A 13,741-nucleotide genomic window follows, 5' to 3' on the forward strand; every position below is an offset into this window, starting at 1 on the left:
TCTGGTTTACATGCAAGATTAGGGTTTACAAGCATTATGGATACAACCATTCTGGTTCTTACTCAAACAGGACCCCAACAGGCTTGATGCAATTTTGTCCATCCAGACCAGTGACTCCCCTCACCAACATGCTATGAGCATCTCGCCACAAAATTCAGTGGTACTGGTATTGAAAAATACTGACTTGATATGGGGTGTCTTCTGACAGTCTGTCTGGGCTCTGAAGAAGCCTGTAGATGGTACAAAGGAAGCTAATCTTGTGGGCCATTTAAAAATTTAAATTTGGATGTAAAACTGAACTGCTTGCAAAATAAGAGCAATGTAAGGGCATTGCTTGTGACATGGTCCAGGACAGGGAAGCACTGCAGATGCAAGTTCAAAAACCTTTCAAGTCTGGATATTTTTGTGTCCAGAAACTCAAATAACTTTCAAGAGAAGTATACCAGTTTGTCTATTTTATGAGGAGGAAATGAAAAAGTCTGCAGTAGAGAACTGACAGCCTAGATCCTAGTGGTACAGGACTCTCTCTGCACCAGGGTAATGTTTGCTCTACAGCAAGAGGAACCAAGCCAGAACTCTGCCTTCAAATCCTGTTTGGAACTTCCAGTAGCAGGGGAAAGCCTCTCAACCAAGCAGCTGTGTAACTAAACCAAGTTCTGCAACAGCCTTCAAGAGTTTGACTCCTCAGATATCCTTTACTGGTTTCTTGCCATGCTCTAGAAGAACACCTCTGGTGAGTATGTGTGTGTGAATACCATAAGGGTGGGTGAAAGGAGTGTGTACACAGACTGCAGCTGGGATACCTGTGTGTTAAGTGTCACTGGACAAAATGGTGGCTTTTGAAGCCAGACCATTTGGGCATTATCCCTTACCATCTCCCCTCCTAGTCCATGTATAAGAGGCTGTTATCAAATCACCTTTCCTCATGCATCAGGGAATATTAACATTACTCCAAAACACCTATCCAAAGATAACCTTTAGAGAGAGAACTTTTAGAGTGATGTTTGGCTGGTCTTTCCTGCTCAACTCATGCTCTTAAATGTGTGCAGCCTACAGGACTCAAAGGTCTGTAGTTTCCATTGATCAGCTGAGACCCATGTTAAGAACTTAGTCTGGTTTTGTTTGAATACTGGAAAAGAGCAGAATCACATCACCACAATCACATTTAGGGTTAATATGTGTTGTGCTTATTCAAACTTCACTCAGGAGATATACCCTCCTGCATAACTTACTTGAGTGTTGCCATAACTACTTCTGAAGACCTCTATCTACTTTTTGTCAGTGCTAGTGTGTGTGATACATGGCTGTCTTTATGCAACCTGTCTGTCCACAGAAATGAGATGGAGCTTGATTGTTCCATTACATAAACCAACATTCCTTCACACTCCTTCAGCAGACTTTGAACAGTCAACTCTGTCCTGAAACAGGGGCCATCCACTTCACATAGGGAAGATAAGCAGTCCTAAATAGTAAGAACTCCAGATTACTCTTGAGTTGTTTGCACGTTAATTGAAGTCATCTGGATGTAAAATTAAAGTGGGTCTCACCCTGCAGCTGTATGATCTATAGGAAATAAACATAGTGGACCCCTTTTTAGACTACCTGCTTCTGTTTTCTTGGAAGAACAGCTTGATTCTCTCTCTGTTCCTCACTTAGGACAGTCTATAAACCCATAGCAGAAACAGTAAGGAAGAGCTGTTTATTACAGCAGTGACAAGCCAGCTTTTTACTATCTACACTTGCTTGCATTCTTGCTTACATGTTTCTCCTGCAATCTTAGTGACATAGCAGTCTTGGAAATGCCAAAATCTGACCAAGAACCCCTGTCATTTTTCTTATTCTTGGAGTGATACTCCTATCGTATAGTTTGTAGAATGACCCCAACAGAGGATTGTAGATTAAACTTTGTGGCTTTAGGTTGCAAGTATCTTAATCTTAAACTGTATTCATTTCATCCCTAAGGTTAAATGACAGATTCTCTCATTTATCCAAAGTCAGTTCTGGTGTCACTAACATCTTGGCAATGCATACTGCAGTGACAGACCACTAAAACCAGTTTACTGTTCAACTTACGTACAAGCTTCACAAGGACTAAATAGATTTATGAACCATAGCAAGACCTCTGACCTGAAGACAGGAATGAAAAGCTGTGACATGGCTTTCAGTTTTATTTAAATTCCTGAAGCACCATAGCAGAGTAAGGGAACACTAAGAACACTACTGTAGGAGGTCTTTACCCCAACACTCAGCAACATCTAGTAATCTTTCTTCTTAATGTGCCAGTTTCTGGTGTCCCAGAAGTTGAACCCTGCAAATTCAGATCAAAAGTGGGAGCTAAGAATGACCTTCTTGTAGACAAGTTCCAAAGAGCAGATATACATACCTTTTAGCTGGACCACAATTGCTTATTGCTTAATGAGACTTAGGGGCAAGACAAGGAGAGAAGCAATCTTACAGCAGGTGTCTGGCATGGTATTATCCAGCTAGGTCTAGAGTGGTCACATCTAAGTTGCTTGTTGGTTTTTAGTTGGTTGGGGTTTTTTAAAATGTATTTTAATAATGGTTTTATTTCTGCTCAGTCACTCTTGCAGGGGACTGTGCTGTTCAAATAAAGTTGCCTTTATTTGAGTTTTGACTCCAGAGGAGTGGTTTGCAGAACAGAAGTCTTTTCAGGTATTGAGTGCCATGTCAGCCTGTAAAACAACAAAACAAAAAAGCTATTCCTCACTTTATCCACCTTGTAAGTCATCTCTAACTTTTTGGTTTTATAACTACTAGAACAAATGTGGTTTGTCTGAAGAAACTGTCTACTAATTCATTTAGCTTTCCTGGGACATTTTCTTTCTATGCAGCTATATCACAGCATCGTGAGGATGTTGTTTAGCAAAAGCAAGCCATATGCTGGCGTCCCAGTGCAGTTGGAGAGTCCACATTGAGCAGCCATTAATAATTGTAACATTGAGTCTCTGCAATGACTCAGAAGCACGTAGAGAATTTGCATCTAACAATATTACTTCCTTCTGTGGTGGACTTGAACAAAGGGACTGCAAGCTTAACCACCACATGCAGGAGTTGAGAGGTGCCTTATTCTAGATAGAGATATTTTTGTGTTAAGATGAGGTCCAGATAAAGGGACAGTGTCTCTACAGTGTGTCAGGGTGTGGAAAATGTCAGGATTACTCCAGATTTTCAGGAGAAGCTGCCTTCTGATCACTCATCTCTAGATCCTCTACACCATGGCAAATAAAGAGAGCAGGACTGAAGTGATTATCTTTCTTACAATGATTTGGGAAAATGTATCAATATCAGCCCAAACAAGACTTAACTGGAGCGAAATGGAGAGCTATGGACAAAGGAATTTTTTGTGTCCCCAGATCATCATACCTGAAAAGTGGAAGTGGTCCTCATTTGATCCCTTTCTTTATGGCTCACCTATAAGACTTGCAGTAGCAGCAGTTAGCATATCTAGGCAGTGAAAAGCAGTGCATGCTGAGGAACTGAGATGGCCCATGATGTAATGCATGCAAACGGAAGGATTACTTAGACATGTGGCATTCAAGGTGCTCCTAGTTTAGCATGTTGTATATTATTGAAGGGTGTTTGATGATGACATGCAAAAAGATGTAAAATAGGCTGTCTTAGAGTGCAGTATGGACATAATGGATATTTGTCTGTATTGTAATTCAGTCCCGCTGGTTCAGTAACCTTAATTCTGAAACCAGCTGCAAAAAGCAAAACCAGTAAAATTTTAGCATAAACTTTTTCACTGAACTCAGTAAAGCACTTGTGAACATATGTCACATCTGAAATCAGAAAGTTGCTGCTGGAAATTATTATTCAGATTTGTATTATTTTTGAAGTGAGGAAGAAAAAGATTGAGCAAGACTAGTAGTAACAGAGAACACCAGGAATGTAATAGAATGAAGTCCTGTTCCTACCAAAGGATGGACAATATGGCCCTAAGATAGAGGAGGGATAGCAAAAAAACCCCAAACTTCATCATACTGATTTTGTTATTATTCTACTGTAGAAAAAATGGGCTAAAAAAGATTATTCATTTAACATGTGGCCCATCAACCTGTAGTCTTAATTTAAATAATTCTTAGCACTCTATATTTTAGCTAACCTCTGGGGTTACAAATCTGAACATATTTTTTTCTGATCATTTTTTTCCCATTTCAAATAAAATTCTTGAAAAAAAATCTATCCTGAAATTTGTTTTTGTAGCAGATCACTGGGACAGTTAGGATTAACAAGGGTTACAGGACTGAACAGTGGAAAAGCTGCATAACTGGACAATTTTACATATCCTCGTAGGAAATCATACTTGGATTCTTCTTGATCATTCAGGTTAAAGGGATACTAGAAGGAAGAAGACATTAGGACCTTTTATTGATTAATAGTAGCTTTTGAGTATATTTTTGGCACTGTAAAACTAGCTGTTAGTTTCTAGTTACTTTGAAGGGTGAAAAGGCAAGGAAATACTTTTCTGTCTTTATCAAGCTACATCAGAGAGAAGAGCACAAAAGTGTACCTTTTCACAAAGATTCACTTCATTACTCCCATTTTCTGTTATTCCTGTTATTTTTTCCATTTCTCTGGCTGGTGACCACACATTCAGTCTTTGGCAGGCATGTAAATTCACAGATTGCCATGTTCACATGGGAGACGTGGGCATATAGGAGTGTGAATATGCCTTAGTGTAACATTTATGTGCAACTGGCTTTTAATAAACCACTTGTTTCTTTCCATCACTCTGCATATGTACAACATCTGATTCCTGGCACCCAAGACCTGCTGACTACCTTTATTATTCACAGGCTTCACTTCATTTGCATAAATGAATATTTGCTCAGAATGTGTCTTACTCCCTTAATGATACAAGAGGGAGGGATAAGGGTTAATGGTGCTTTCTTGCCAGTACACACAGGGTAAAAACAGTCACTCTGGGATTTGGGAAAACAAGGTTCAGCAGGAATATGGATGGCAAGGTGCATTTGTTGTAGATGAAAGCTTGTGTTGTGCCTGTGTTCAAGATTATTACACTGAAAAAAAAACAAGTCAAAGAGTCTAAAAAATTTGGGGGGCATTACATTAAAAAAGTGCTATGGAAGAAGAAAGATGCTATATAATAAAATGTTCTGGGGACTGAATGGCGTTCTGTTATCTGTGAAAATCGGATGTTACCTAGTGGAACAAAGCAGAGTAATGTCAGACTCAAATCTGTTCACATTACCTCATTAGTTATGCCAAACATCATCAATAGTCTATAAAGAATAGTAGTATTCTCAGAATGCCCAACACGTGTGCTTTATTAAATAGCAGTTAAATGATTTCTTTGGGAAATGAAGAACTGAACTTCAACAAATTATCTTAGATTTTTTTCCCCAGTATATTAACGTATTTGAATATTTGTTTAAGTATTTGGTAGTGGATTTTTAGTGCGCTTTTACATGTATGACCCTGTATGCTGTTTTTCTTTCATTCAATTTTCCAGCTGCCTGCCCGGTTCTGTGCAGTGGCAATGGTCAATACTCTAAAGGCACCTGCTTATGCTACAGTGGCTGGAAAGGTCCAGAATGTGATGTACCCATCAGCCAGTGTATTGATCCCTCATGTGGAGGTCATGGTTCCTGCATTGAAGGGAACTGTGTCTGTTCTGTTGGCTATAAAGGAGAAAACTGTGAAGAAGGTAGGACATTTTCTTTCTATGTTGTGAGGTTTTGCTGGGTTTTGTAGTTATTTAATGGCTAGAAAAAAGGAACAGAATAAAAATTCAAATGTAAAACTTCTGTAGCAGATTATTGTAAAAGAGGGATAAAAATATCACAATTTTACTGATCTATCAAAGTTCAGACAAAACTTCTGGCCCGCTATATACATTCTTTTGCAGTATTAAGAATGTCTGTCACAAGTAAACCTGAAAAATTCCTTTGTTGAAGAGTGAAGATAAATCTTTTCTTATGGATTATGTTTATTGAACAATTTAGATGTGAAATGCAGAGGAAAAAGGAGCAGCAGTAGACAAAATTGTATAGCTGCAGCCCCACACAAAGCAAACATATCAGTCACTATTAAGACAGAAGTTGATGAAAGAAATTTGAAAGACTTAGGTATCCATGTTACTTACAGATGTAATGTAGGGCAAATTACTCCTGTTAGCTGCAATCATATGGGATTAAAGAAAGGTAGATGGCACACAGAAATGATAACTGGTCTTTAAATGCAGAAAAGCTCATGTTGAAAGTGTCCTATTCCTTGTGTACGTAGAATGAGCAAATTTACCAAAACAACCCATGCAAATTGTGGTCATAGATTAAGCTCGGTACTGGTTTTATTCACAGTGTTTTCTGTTAGAATGCATAACATAAGTTGGACTGCTTTTCTTTTTAAAATACGTTAGTATGGTTTTAAAAGGGAATTTAACTCTCAGTAATTGTCTGGATTACTGAATAGACAGTTCAGCATACCTTGGCACATCCTCAGAGTGGGCATAGTTCAAGCTACTTTATGATGACATTCCAGAGTTTATTAATCCTCCAAAAGTTTGAGGACTAAAGTGAGAGGACTGAAGCTGCATGGTTTTAGGGCTAAAGAGTCTCTATGGAGTACTCTGAGTAGGGTGTAGAGCTGTCTATCACGTGTATAGATTTTTATCTTACCCTATAGTAAACAGCTGTTTCTTCCCTCAGAAATCAAAGAGAAGAAAACTACAGGGACCTAAACCACTAAGGGTTTTATTCTTTGGGTGTGGACTACAGTCATTGCTGTTAGGGCAAGACCTTGCAGTAGTCTGGGTGAATTTACTTTGCTAAAAGCAAAAAAAGCAAGGATTCTCACTAGTGGGACTGCTAACACTGCAACTGTTTGTTCATTCCTGATATTTCTTTCCAGGAAAGCTTCACAACACTGGTCATTAATGCTCTAATCCAGAACTCAATTGAATTCGGCAGTTTTTCCATTGTTTTTAATGGGTTACATTTTAAGCTATATTTGGAAAATTCCGTGATGTCCTTTTTGTCTGGTGGAATTGATAGTTCTCAATTCACCCTGAGTGTATGACCACAGAAAATACTCAGAAATTATCTGAAATGCCTGACTATAGCTGGCATTCTCATCGAAATCAAAGATGGAAAAGACTGTCTTCAGCATGCTCCATAGCATCCTATGGATTCCCTGGAATGCAGGAGCTCTATTCCTGGTACTAACTGCAATTGTTTGCTTAGTCCCATTAAGTTTTGTGTTGTCATTATTAGAGAGAATATGATAGATGGCCTAAAAATATTTTTCTTTCATTTGATTCTGTAAATTTTACCTCGTAAGCAGTTCCTCCCTCATCTTGATTGTAATATCCAGCTACATACAATTCTCTCTCTACTTTGTTTTCTAGAATAGCTGTATTATATCTGAGCTAGACATCTTGAATGCCCTGACACTGCTATAGGAGAAAGAGGCTCCTGTAGTGCTTAATGCAGCTTATCCTAAGGTGAATGTTTGAAATGGGTAAAACAAACACATCACCAACTCCAGAGTTTGTTAGAGCAAGCTACTGCATATCTTTTTTTGCAAAGGTGTTAATGTTAACACCATTCAAAGCTGGAAACACTGCAAACCATAATCAGTCAACAGAGTTTTTGGGGAGGTGCATTACTATGTGAGGTGAAAGGATATACGTTCTTTAATCAACACTTCTTGAAAGGGTTTTTTTCTTAAAAAGATAAATGGATTACAAAGGCAGGAGATATCGACTACAACCTTGGAAGGGTCCAATAACATGACAAGAAGGGTTAAAATAACCCTATACATACAACATTGGGCAATAAATAAGTGAATAAATTAATTTACAAATAAATAAGAACAGCAGTCATATTTCTACTCTAAAATTCCATTTCTTCTGTACATATCTCTCACATTAACTCAAGAGTTATGGGAAAATGGATATAATATGAAGTGGTGTCTCTCCAGTTACAGGTAATCTGATCTTCTTTAGCTTTTGCATGAATTAAAATTCCATCATTCTAATGGTAGAATGATATAAATATATCTGTATTTATATATAACATATGAAATATCCTCTATTGATTTGAGCTTCCAAAAGGAATGGCAAAGGTCAATTCATTCGCCATTTTCCAACTAGCATATTGAATTAGAACAAGTGGGTCAGCATTTTTTTCTTCCCGTTAGCTTTTTATTTCTGATATTTATCATGGTCATATTGTTCAAACAATTTCCCTGAAATGAAAGTGGCACCAAAATCAATATTTGTGATGCACAATTTTTGCAGCATAAACACTGTTGTTCTATTAACAAATTTGCACACAAGATTAAGTGGCATATTTGTCAGGTTTCATTCAATCTGGTTTGGGGGGAGACAAGTGAAATTGCCAAATTAGGTTAAGTTAAGGGTGGTTTTCTTGTCAGTTTCATGGTCAAGTCATTTCTCAATGACATTTAACTTTGTAAGTGTAATTCATGGCTCTTTGGGGGCTTTATGGTACATATTGTTCAGAAAACTCCTTGACCTCCTTTTTTGTCCTTAGGGATATAAATTGCTTTCAGTACCTTTTTTGTCAAATCTACAGAGGGCCCAATACTAAATGAGCTCTAATGATCTGAGCTGCCAAGGGGTTTTGAGTTCTAAGTCTAACATACTTACTTGCTAAGGTGTGTTCTCCTTTGTTTAAACACCAAGGAAGCTCCATTTATAATTCCTTATTAAATACCACTGTAAACCCTACTAAAGACTCGGGGCCAGAGCCTTTGCAGCATAAGTCAGTGTAGTAATAATGCAGGTAATCACGTTTTGCTAATTTTAGCAGCTGAGGATCTGGTCCAAGATAATAACTCTAAGAGCATGTATTAAAATAGAACAAGATTTGAGTTCAAAGTAAAAACTCTCTTCAGTTTAAAATTTGAAAGCTCTTACTTACCCATATAATAGAACAAAATAGCTATAAAGTATTTTTTTCTAGAACAAAGGACAAATCATGTTATTCTATAAAACAAGGGAGATTGGGGACTTAGGGGTATTGATAGGTTTATGCTGTGGAAATAAATCTCAGCTGCATGGATACTGTAATTCAGGATAGAGGAAAGAGTTAATTTAGGTAGCAGGAGGTAGTGTTTTTCATACACTCCACATTGCTTTCATTAGTACTTTTATTTGAGGAGGGAGATGATACATTTCTGATGCGGAGAGTACATTAGGACTCATCAATATCTCCTGAAGTTAGCTGTGCTGCCACATAAAATGTTATACATATATTACCCTTTTAAATTTTCCATTAAAATATTATCATTGAAAAAAATAGACTAGACTAAATTTGGGGGGAAAAAAAGTAACCTTCAAGTTGACCTAAATCTGTTCTTCATTTCTTTATTCAATCAGAATGTTTTGTCACAGCTATGTGTCTATTGGGTTCAACAGAAATAGTAAGGAAGACGTATTCTAAACTTTAGACAGTTTTTAATTTTGTTAAGCACCAAGAAGGAATAACAGGACAAGCATTCTGGATAATTTTAAAACAATTTATGAATTTATCGACGTTATCTGAGCTGAACCACAAAACATTCTTGGTTTACCTATAAATACAAAATTGCATTATAATATTTTTATGTCCAATTAACTAAGCATTAAATCTTAAAAAAACAAACAAGCAAACAAACAAACAAAAAAAAACCAAACAAAAAACAAACCCAAAGTCTATAACAGTGTCATCCTTAAAATTAAAATCTTATAATAAATTTTATTGTAATTATTCCCATACTACTGTAATCTGAATTTAAATCAAAACTATTATGATAACTCATGTTATTACATCTCTAAATGTACCTGCCTCAATCTTCCGTGTTGTATCTAATCTAGATACTTATTTTAAATGTTCTGCAACTACATAAAATATTTTGACAAGACTCTATGTTTATAGAAAAGTTAAGATTTGAAAGATCAAATATTGTTCACATAAGGTAGAGTGAAAATGTCTTTGCCTTAATTTAGAAGGATCAGTTTGGAAAAGATGAGAGATAAATCACTTTCATTATAAACTCAGATCTTCCCAGAGCTGCAAGAGAGAATGCCAATCATTCATGGTCCTTCTGTTGTGAGTTAATATATACCAGTCACGAGATCAATCCATTTTATTTAGGACATGAATTTGACCTTGGTCCTGAATTCCACAGCAAAAGGGAGTTGGTAAAGCCTCTATGTTGTTATTTGTGGAAAAGCATAGTATACTTATAAGAGTTCATGATATAAAATAAAAATTTAGAAACCCATACTATTATTGATAGATTTTTATTTGAAAGTCAGTTCATAGCATTCCTTTATTTATCAGGATTGAAATAGCAACTGAAATTTCATTGGATGATTTTCCATCATAACTGTTTTCACTTTCTTATTCTGTTGGTTTTGGTTTGAGAAAAGATGAAATCCATATATATATATATATGTTTTTCTTTATTTGTTTAAGAGGAATTATGGGTTGAAGTAACTAGGACTCTCAGTTTCACAGCTCAGCTACTAATGGACCATGAATCAAATTTTCAGAAGTACCTGAATAATTTAGGAGTCTAAATGAAGCTGAAAGCCACTGATGTTTTGACTTCCAGGTACTGAAAGTGGATATCATAATGTTAGTCTCACAATGCTCTAGCATTCCGATAGCAATAATAGCAGTACTGATGAAGATAACTCTGAAGAAAAATATGTATTTCAAAAGAAACATCACCAGGTGAAGGCTATGTGTGGATCTCATTATATATGTTTGTTATTTTTGAGTCTTTGTGCTTCTTCAGTACAGCATTCCTGCAGTAAGCCTTCATTGTTCAGTCACACCCTGTTTTATTTGGAGCTAATGTAAAACACAAATTACTTCGCACTTTCCCATTCTCAGACCAGGTGTTAATATGACTTGAAGAACTACATCAATTTGCTTTATATAAGAGTGATATAAACAGTGATATAAACTTATCAGAGCACACATCTACATGTTTTTCAGACATCATATTGTGTCAACTGACCTTTCTGTACACTGTTTTTGTTTTTTTCTGTAGTTGATTGCTTAGATCCAACATGCTCCAACCACGGAGTCTGTGTGAATGGAGAATGCCTCTGTAGCCCAGGTTGGGGTGGAATAAATTGTGAGCTTCCCAGAGCCCAGTGTCCGGACCAGTGCAGTGGGCATGGTACCTACCTGTCTGACACAGGTCTTTGTAGCTGTGATCCCAACTGGATGGGGCCTGACTGCTCCGTTGGTAAGAAAAATATTTTTTCCTGATTTTACAATAATGTTCCTGTTTTGTTAAAATGTTAATATCTATGGCAAGTTTGAAATGCAAATAATGTAGAAAGCTGTGTTTGGAACATATTTGGTCCGTTTAGTTATGTTGGAAAGAAGTGTATATATAACTTAGATACTATTTTTGTGACATTCTTAATTTGGGACTATCAACTGGGGGACGAGGGGGATGCAGGTTAGGAATTTGCATTTCACTATAATACTGACCTTGTTTGGACTGAAAATATTACTTAAGTGCTTCACATCTGTTTCCCAACTAAATGGAAACTTCCATAACTTATGTGTGTTTATAACATTAGAGGAATGGAAAACACTACAATTAAGTATGGTTTGGGGTTTGCTTTACTGCACATCAAAATGCTACTAATTTATGAAAAAAAAAAATCACAAAACAGAAAAATCTCTTTTCAAGTAAAGTTTTTTTTTTTTTCACTTTTCAGTTGTACATGGAATATTCCAAAAATAATTTTAGAGCAAGCAACACTAAGAAGCAAGCACAACAGTGTAAACTCTAGGCTCAGAGCTACAGTTGTACAACTTGATTATTCCAACAGAAGGAGATAAAAAGAAAAAAACAGTTTTGACAAGACAACAAATGTTCTATTTGTGGAGAAAAAAATACTGGGAGTTTTGCATTTATGTTATAATATGAACCTTGAGACAAAGCTGTAGGCCCTAAGCAAGTCTCTTAAAAATAATATTTATGGTTTTCACACTTACTCAGTTATTTCTTAAAATTAATGACTTAGAATACCCCATTAGTGAAATAAATATCAAGATTTGTTTTTTCTGCTGCATGCATCAGCAGCTAGAAAAATTCATGAATGAGAGTTTCACTGTCAATATCTTTGATGATGCATGAGGCAAAAGACACCTCTGCTTTTCTACAGCTTCAGCTGACAGAGAGCAGAATAATTTTTGGAGAGAGACACCATATAGCTGACCGTGTTAGTAGTAGGATTCCCAAATCTCTCCCTTGAAAATGTCTTTTACCTGTCACTCCTAGAGTCTTAAGTGACCCTGAATTGTCACCATGCTCTGCTGAAGGAGTTTCAGGTGAGTTTCAGTCTCATTCTTAGCAAATCAATGTCTGTATCAAGATCATCAGAGGTCCAGGTTTGAATAAAATGAGCAATGTTGCTCCCCTTCGCTACTGACAGGTGTTGAGGAAGCTGCCTCTGAAACTTGTTTGTATCTGAATAGAGGGTGGAGCCCTACAGCAGTTTGTCCTGCTTACATTAGCAGATTTTTTTTAAACAACCTTCTAATATAATTTACTTTGTTTCTAAGCAAATGTTAAATGCTGGTGTTGATCAGAATATGAACTATATGCTTTTGACAACATATAGTTTTCAGCAAAAGCATATCTGTTCTACTCACTTTTCCCTTCATGACTAGGTTGCTGGTTCTGCCCCACTGCTGCTGACATAAGCTAGCTATAATCTTCTCCTTTTCTTCTCCTAGAAGTGTGCTCTGTAGACTGTGGCACTCACGGGGTGTGTATTGGCGGAGCATGTCGCTGTGAAGAAGGGTGGACAGGAGTGGCGTGTGACCAGCGTGTGTGTCATCCCCGTTGTACGGAGCACGGAACTTGTAAAGATGGGAAATGTGAATGCAGAGAGGGCTGGAATGGGGAGCACTGCACCATTGGTAGGCAAACGACAGGCACCGAAACAGGCACATATTGCTTTCTTTTCATAAATCGTAGAAACATAGTTACTGTTGTGTATTGTAATGGGCTGTTCCTTTAAGGACCCTAGTGCTTTCAGCTATTATCTCTGACTCAAAATGTCTTGGGTGAAATGCAGATGAGCTCTTGAAATCATTTAGAATCAGTAACAAACTGATTGTGGAGAAAAAGACGCAACAACAAATTACACAGCAAATGAACATTAGTAAGTAAAGATGTAACAAATGGTCCGTCACAGTATCATCTGAGCCAAGATTTTCAAACTTAACTAAACATTCCTTTGTGTGAATGGCATCTTTTTTAATTTCCTGGTCTGATGCATCAGTGCTCTCCTGCTATTATACATCACATCTGAAACACATCACCACCATCACCACACAGAGCAGGGGTCAAGTTGTGGAGGAATAAGTGTTCCTGGTGTTACAGAAATAGCTCCCTAGCATTCTCCTGTGTTGTGCTGTGACAGTGGGCATGGTGTTTGCATATAGACAATCCCAGCATGGGAGGGCCCCGTCGGTAGTGCAGCATGCTGCTGTACCCTTTCCTAATAGCGTGCTGCTCAGCACAGCATTGGCATCATGCAGAGTGCCGTGACTAACACGATTGCATCTCAGCTGTGATGTGTCAGCCTGGGAAGTTCAAAAAGGTTATACTTACACAAAGCAATGATGTTCCATCCTCTCAATTACCGCTCTTGAAAATGTATTCTGAAGAGGAATTAATTGTTCCTAAATGATGGGGTTTTTTTATTTTG

At 37.2% G+C, this 13,741-nt stretch overlaps 1 protein-coding gene across 11 annotated transcripts in view; it reads left to right on the forward strand.

Moving 5' to 3' along the window:
- TENM2 (teneurin transmembrane protein 2) overlaps positions 1-13,741 on the forward strand; it is a 727,803-nt gene that overhangs the window by 632,550 nt on the left and 81,512 nt on the right. For 9 of the 11 annotated variants that reach the window (XM_026858437.1, XM_026858438.1, XM_026858440.1 and 6 more), the window contains 3 exons: positions 5,498-5,692; positions 11,053-11,253; positions 12,762-12,974. In XM_026858437.1, the coding sequence (XP_026714238.1) occupies positions 5,498-5,692; positions 11,053-11,253; positions 12,762-12,974 (609 nt within the window). The remainder of the gene's footprint in view (positions 1-5,497; positions 5,693-11,052; positions 11,254-12,761; positions 12,975-13,741) is intronic. The other 2 variants (XM_026858439.1, XM_026858442.1) reach the window with 1 other exon arrangement.

The sequence above is a fragment of the Athene cunicularia genome (genome assembly GCF_003259725.1).
Source record: "Athene cunicularia isolate RWA chromosome 13 unlocalized genomic scaffold, athCun1 chr13_part1, whole genome shotgun sequence".
Classification (NCBI taxonomy): domain Eukaryota; kingdom Metazoa; phylum Chordata; class Aves; order Strigiformes; family Strigidae; genus Athene; species Athene cunicularia.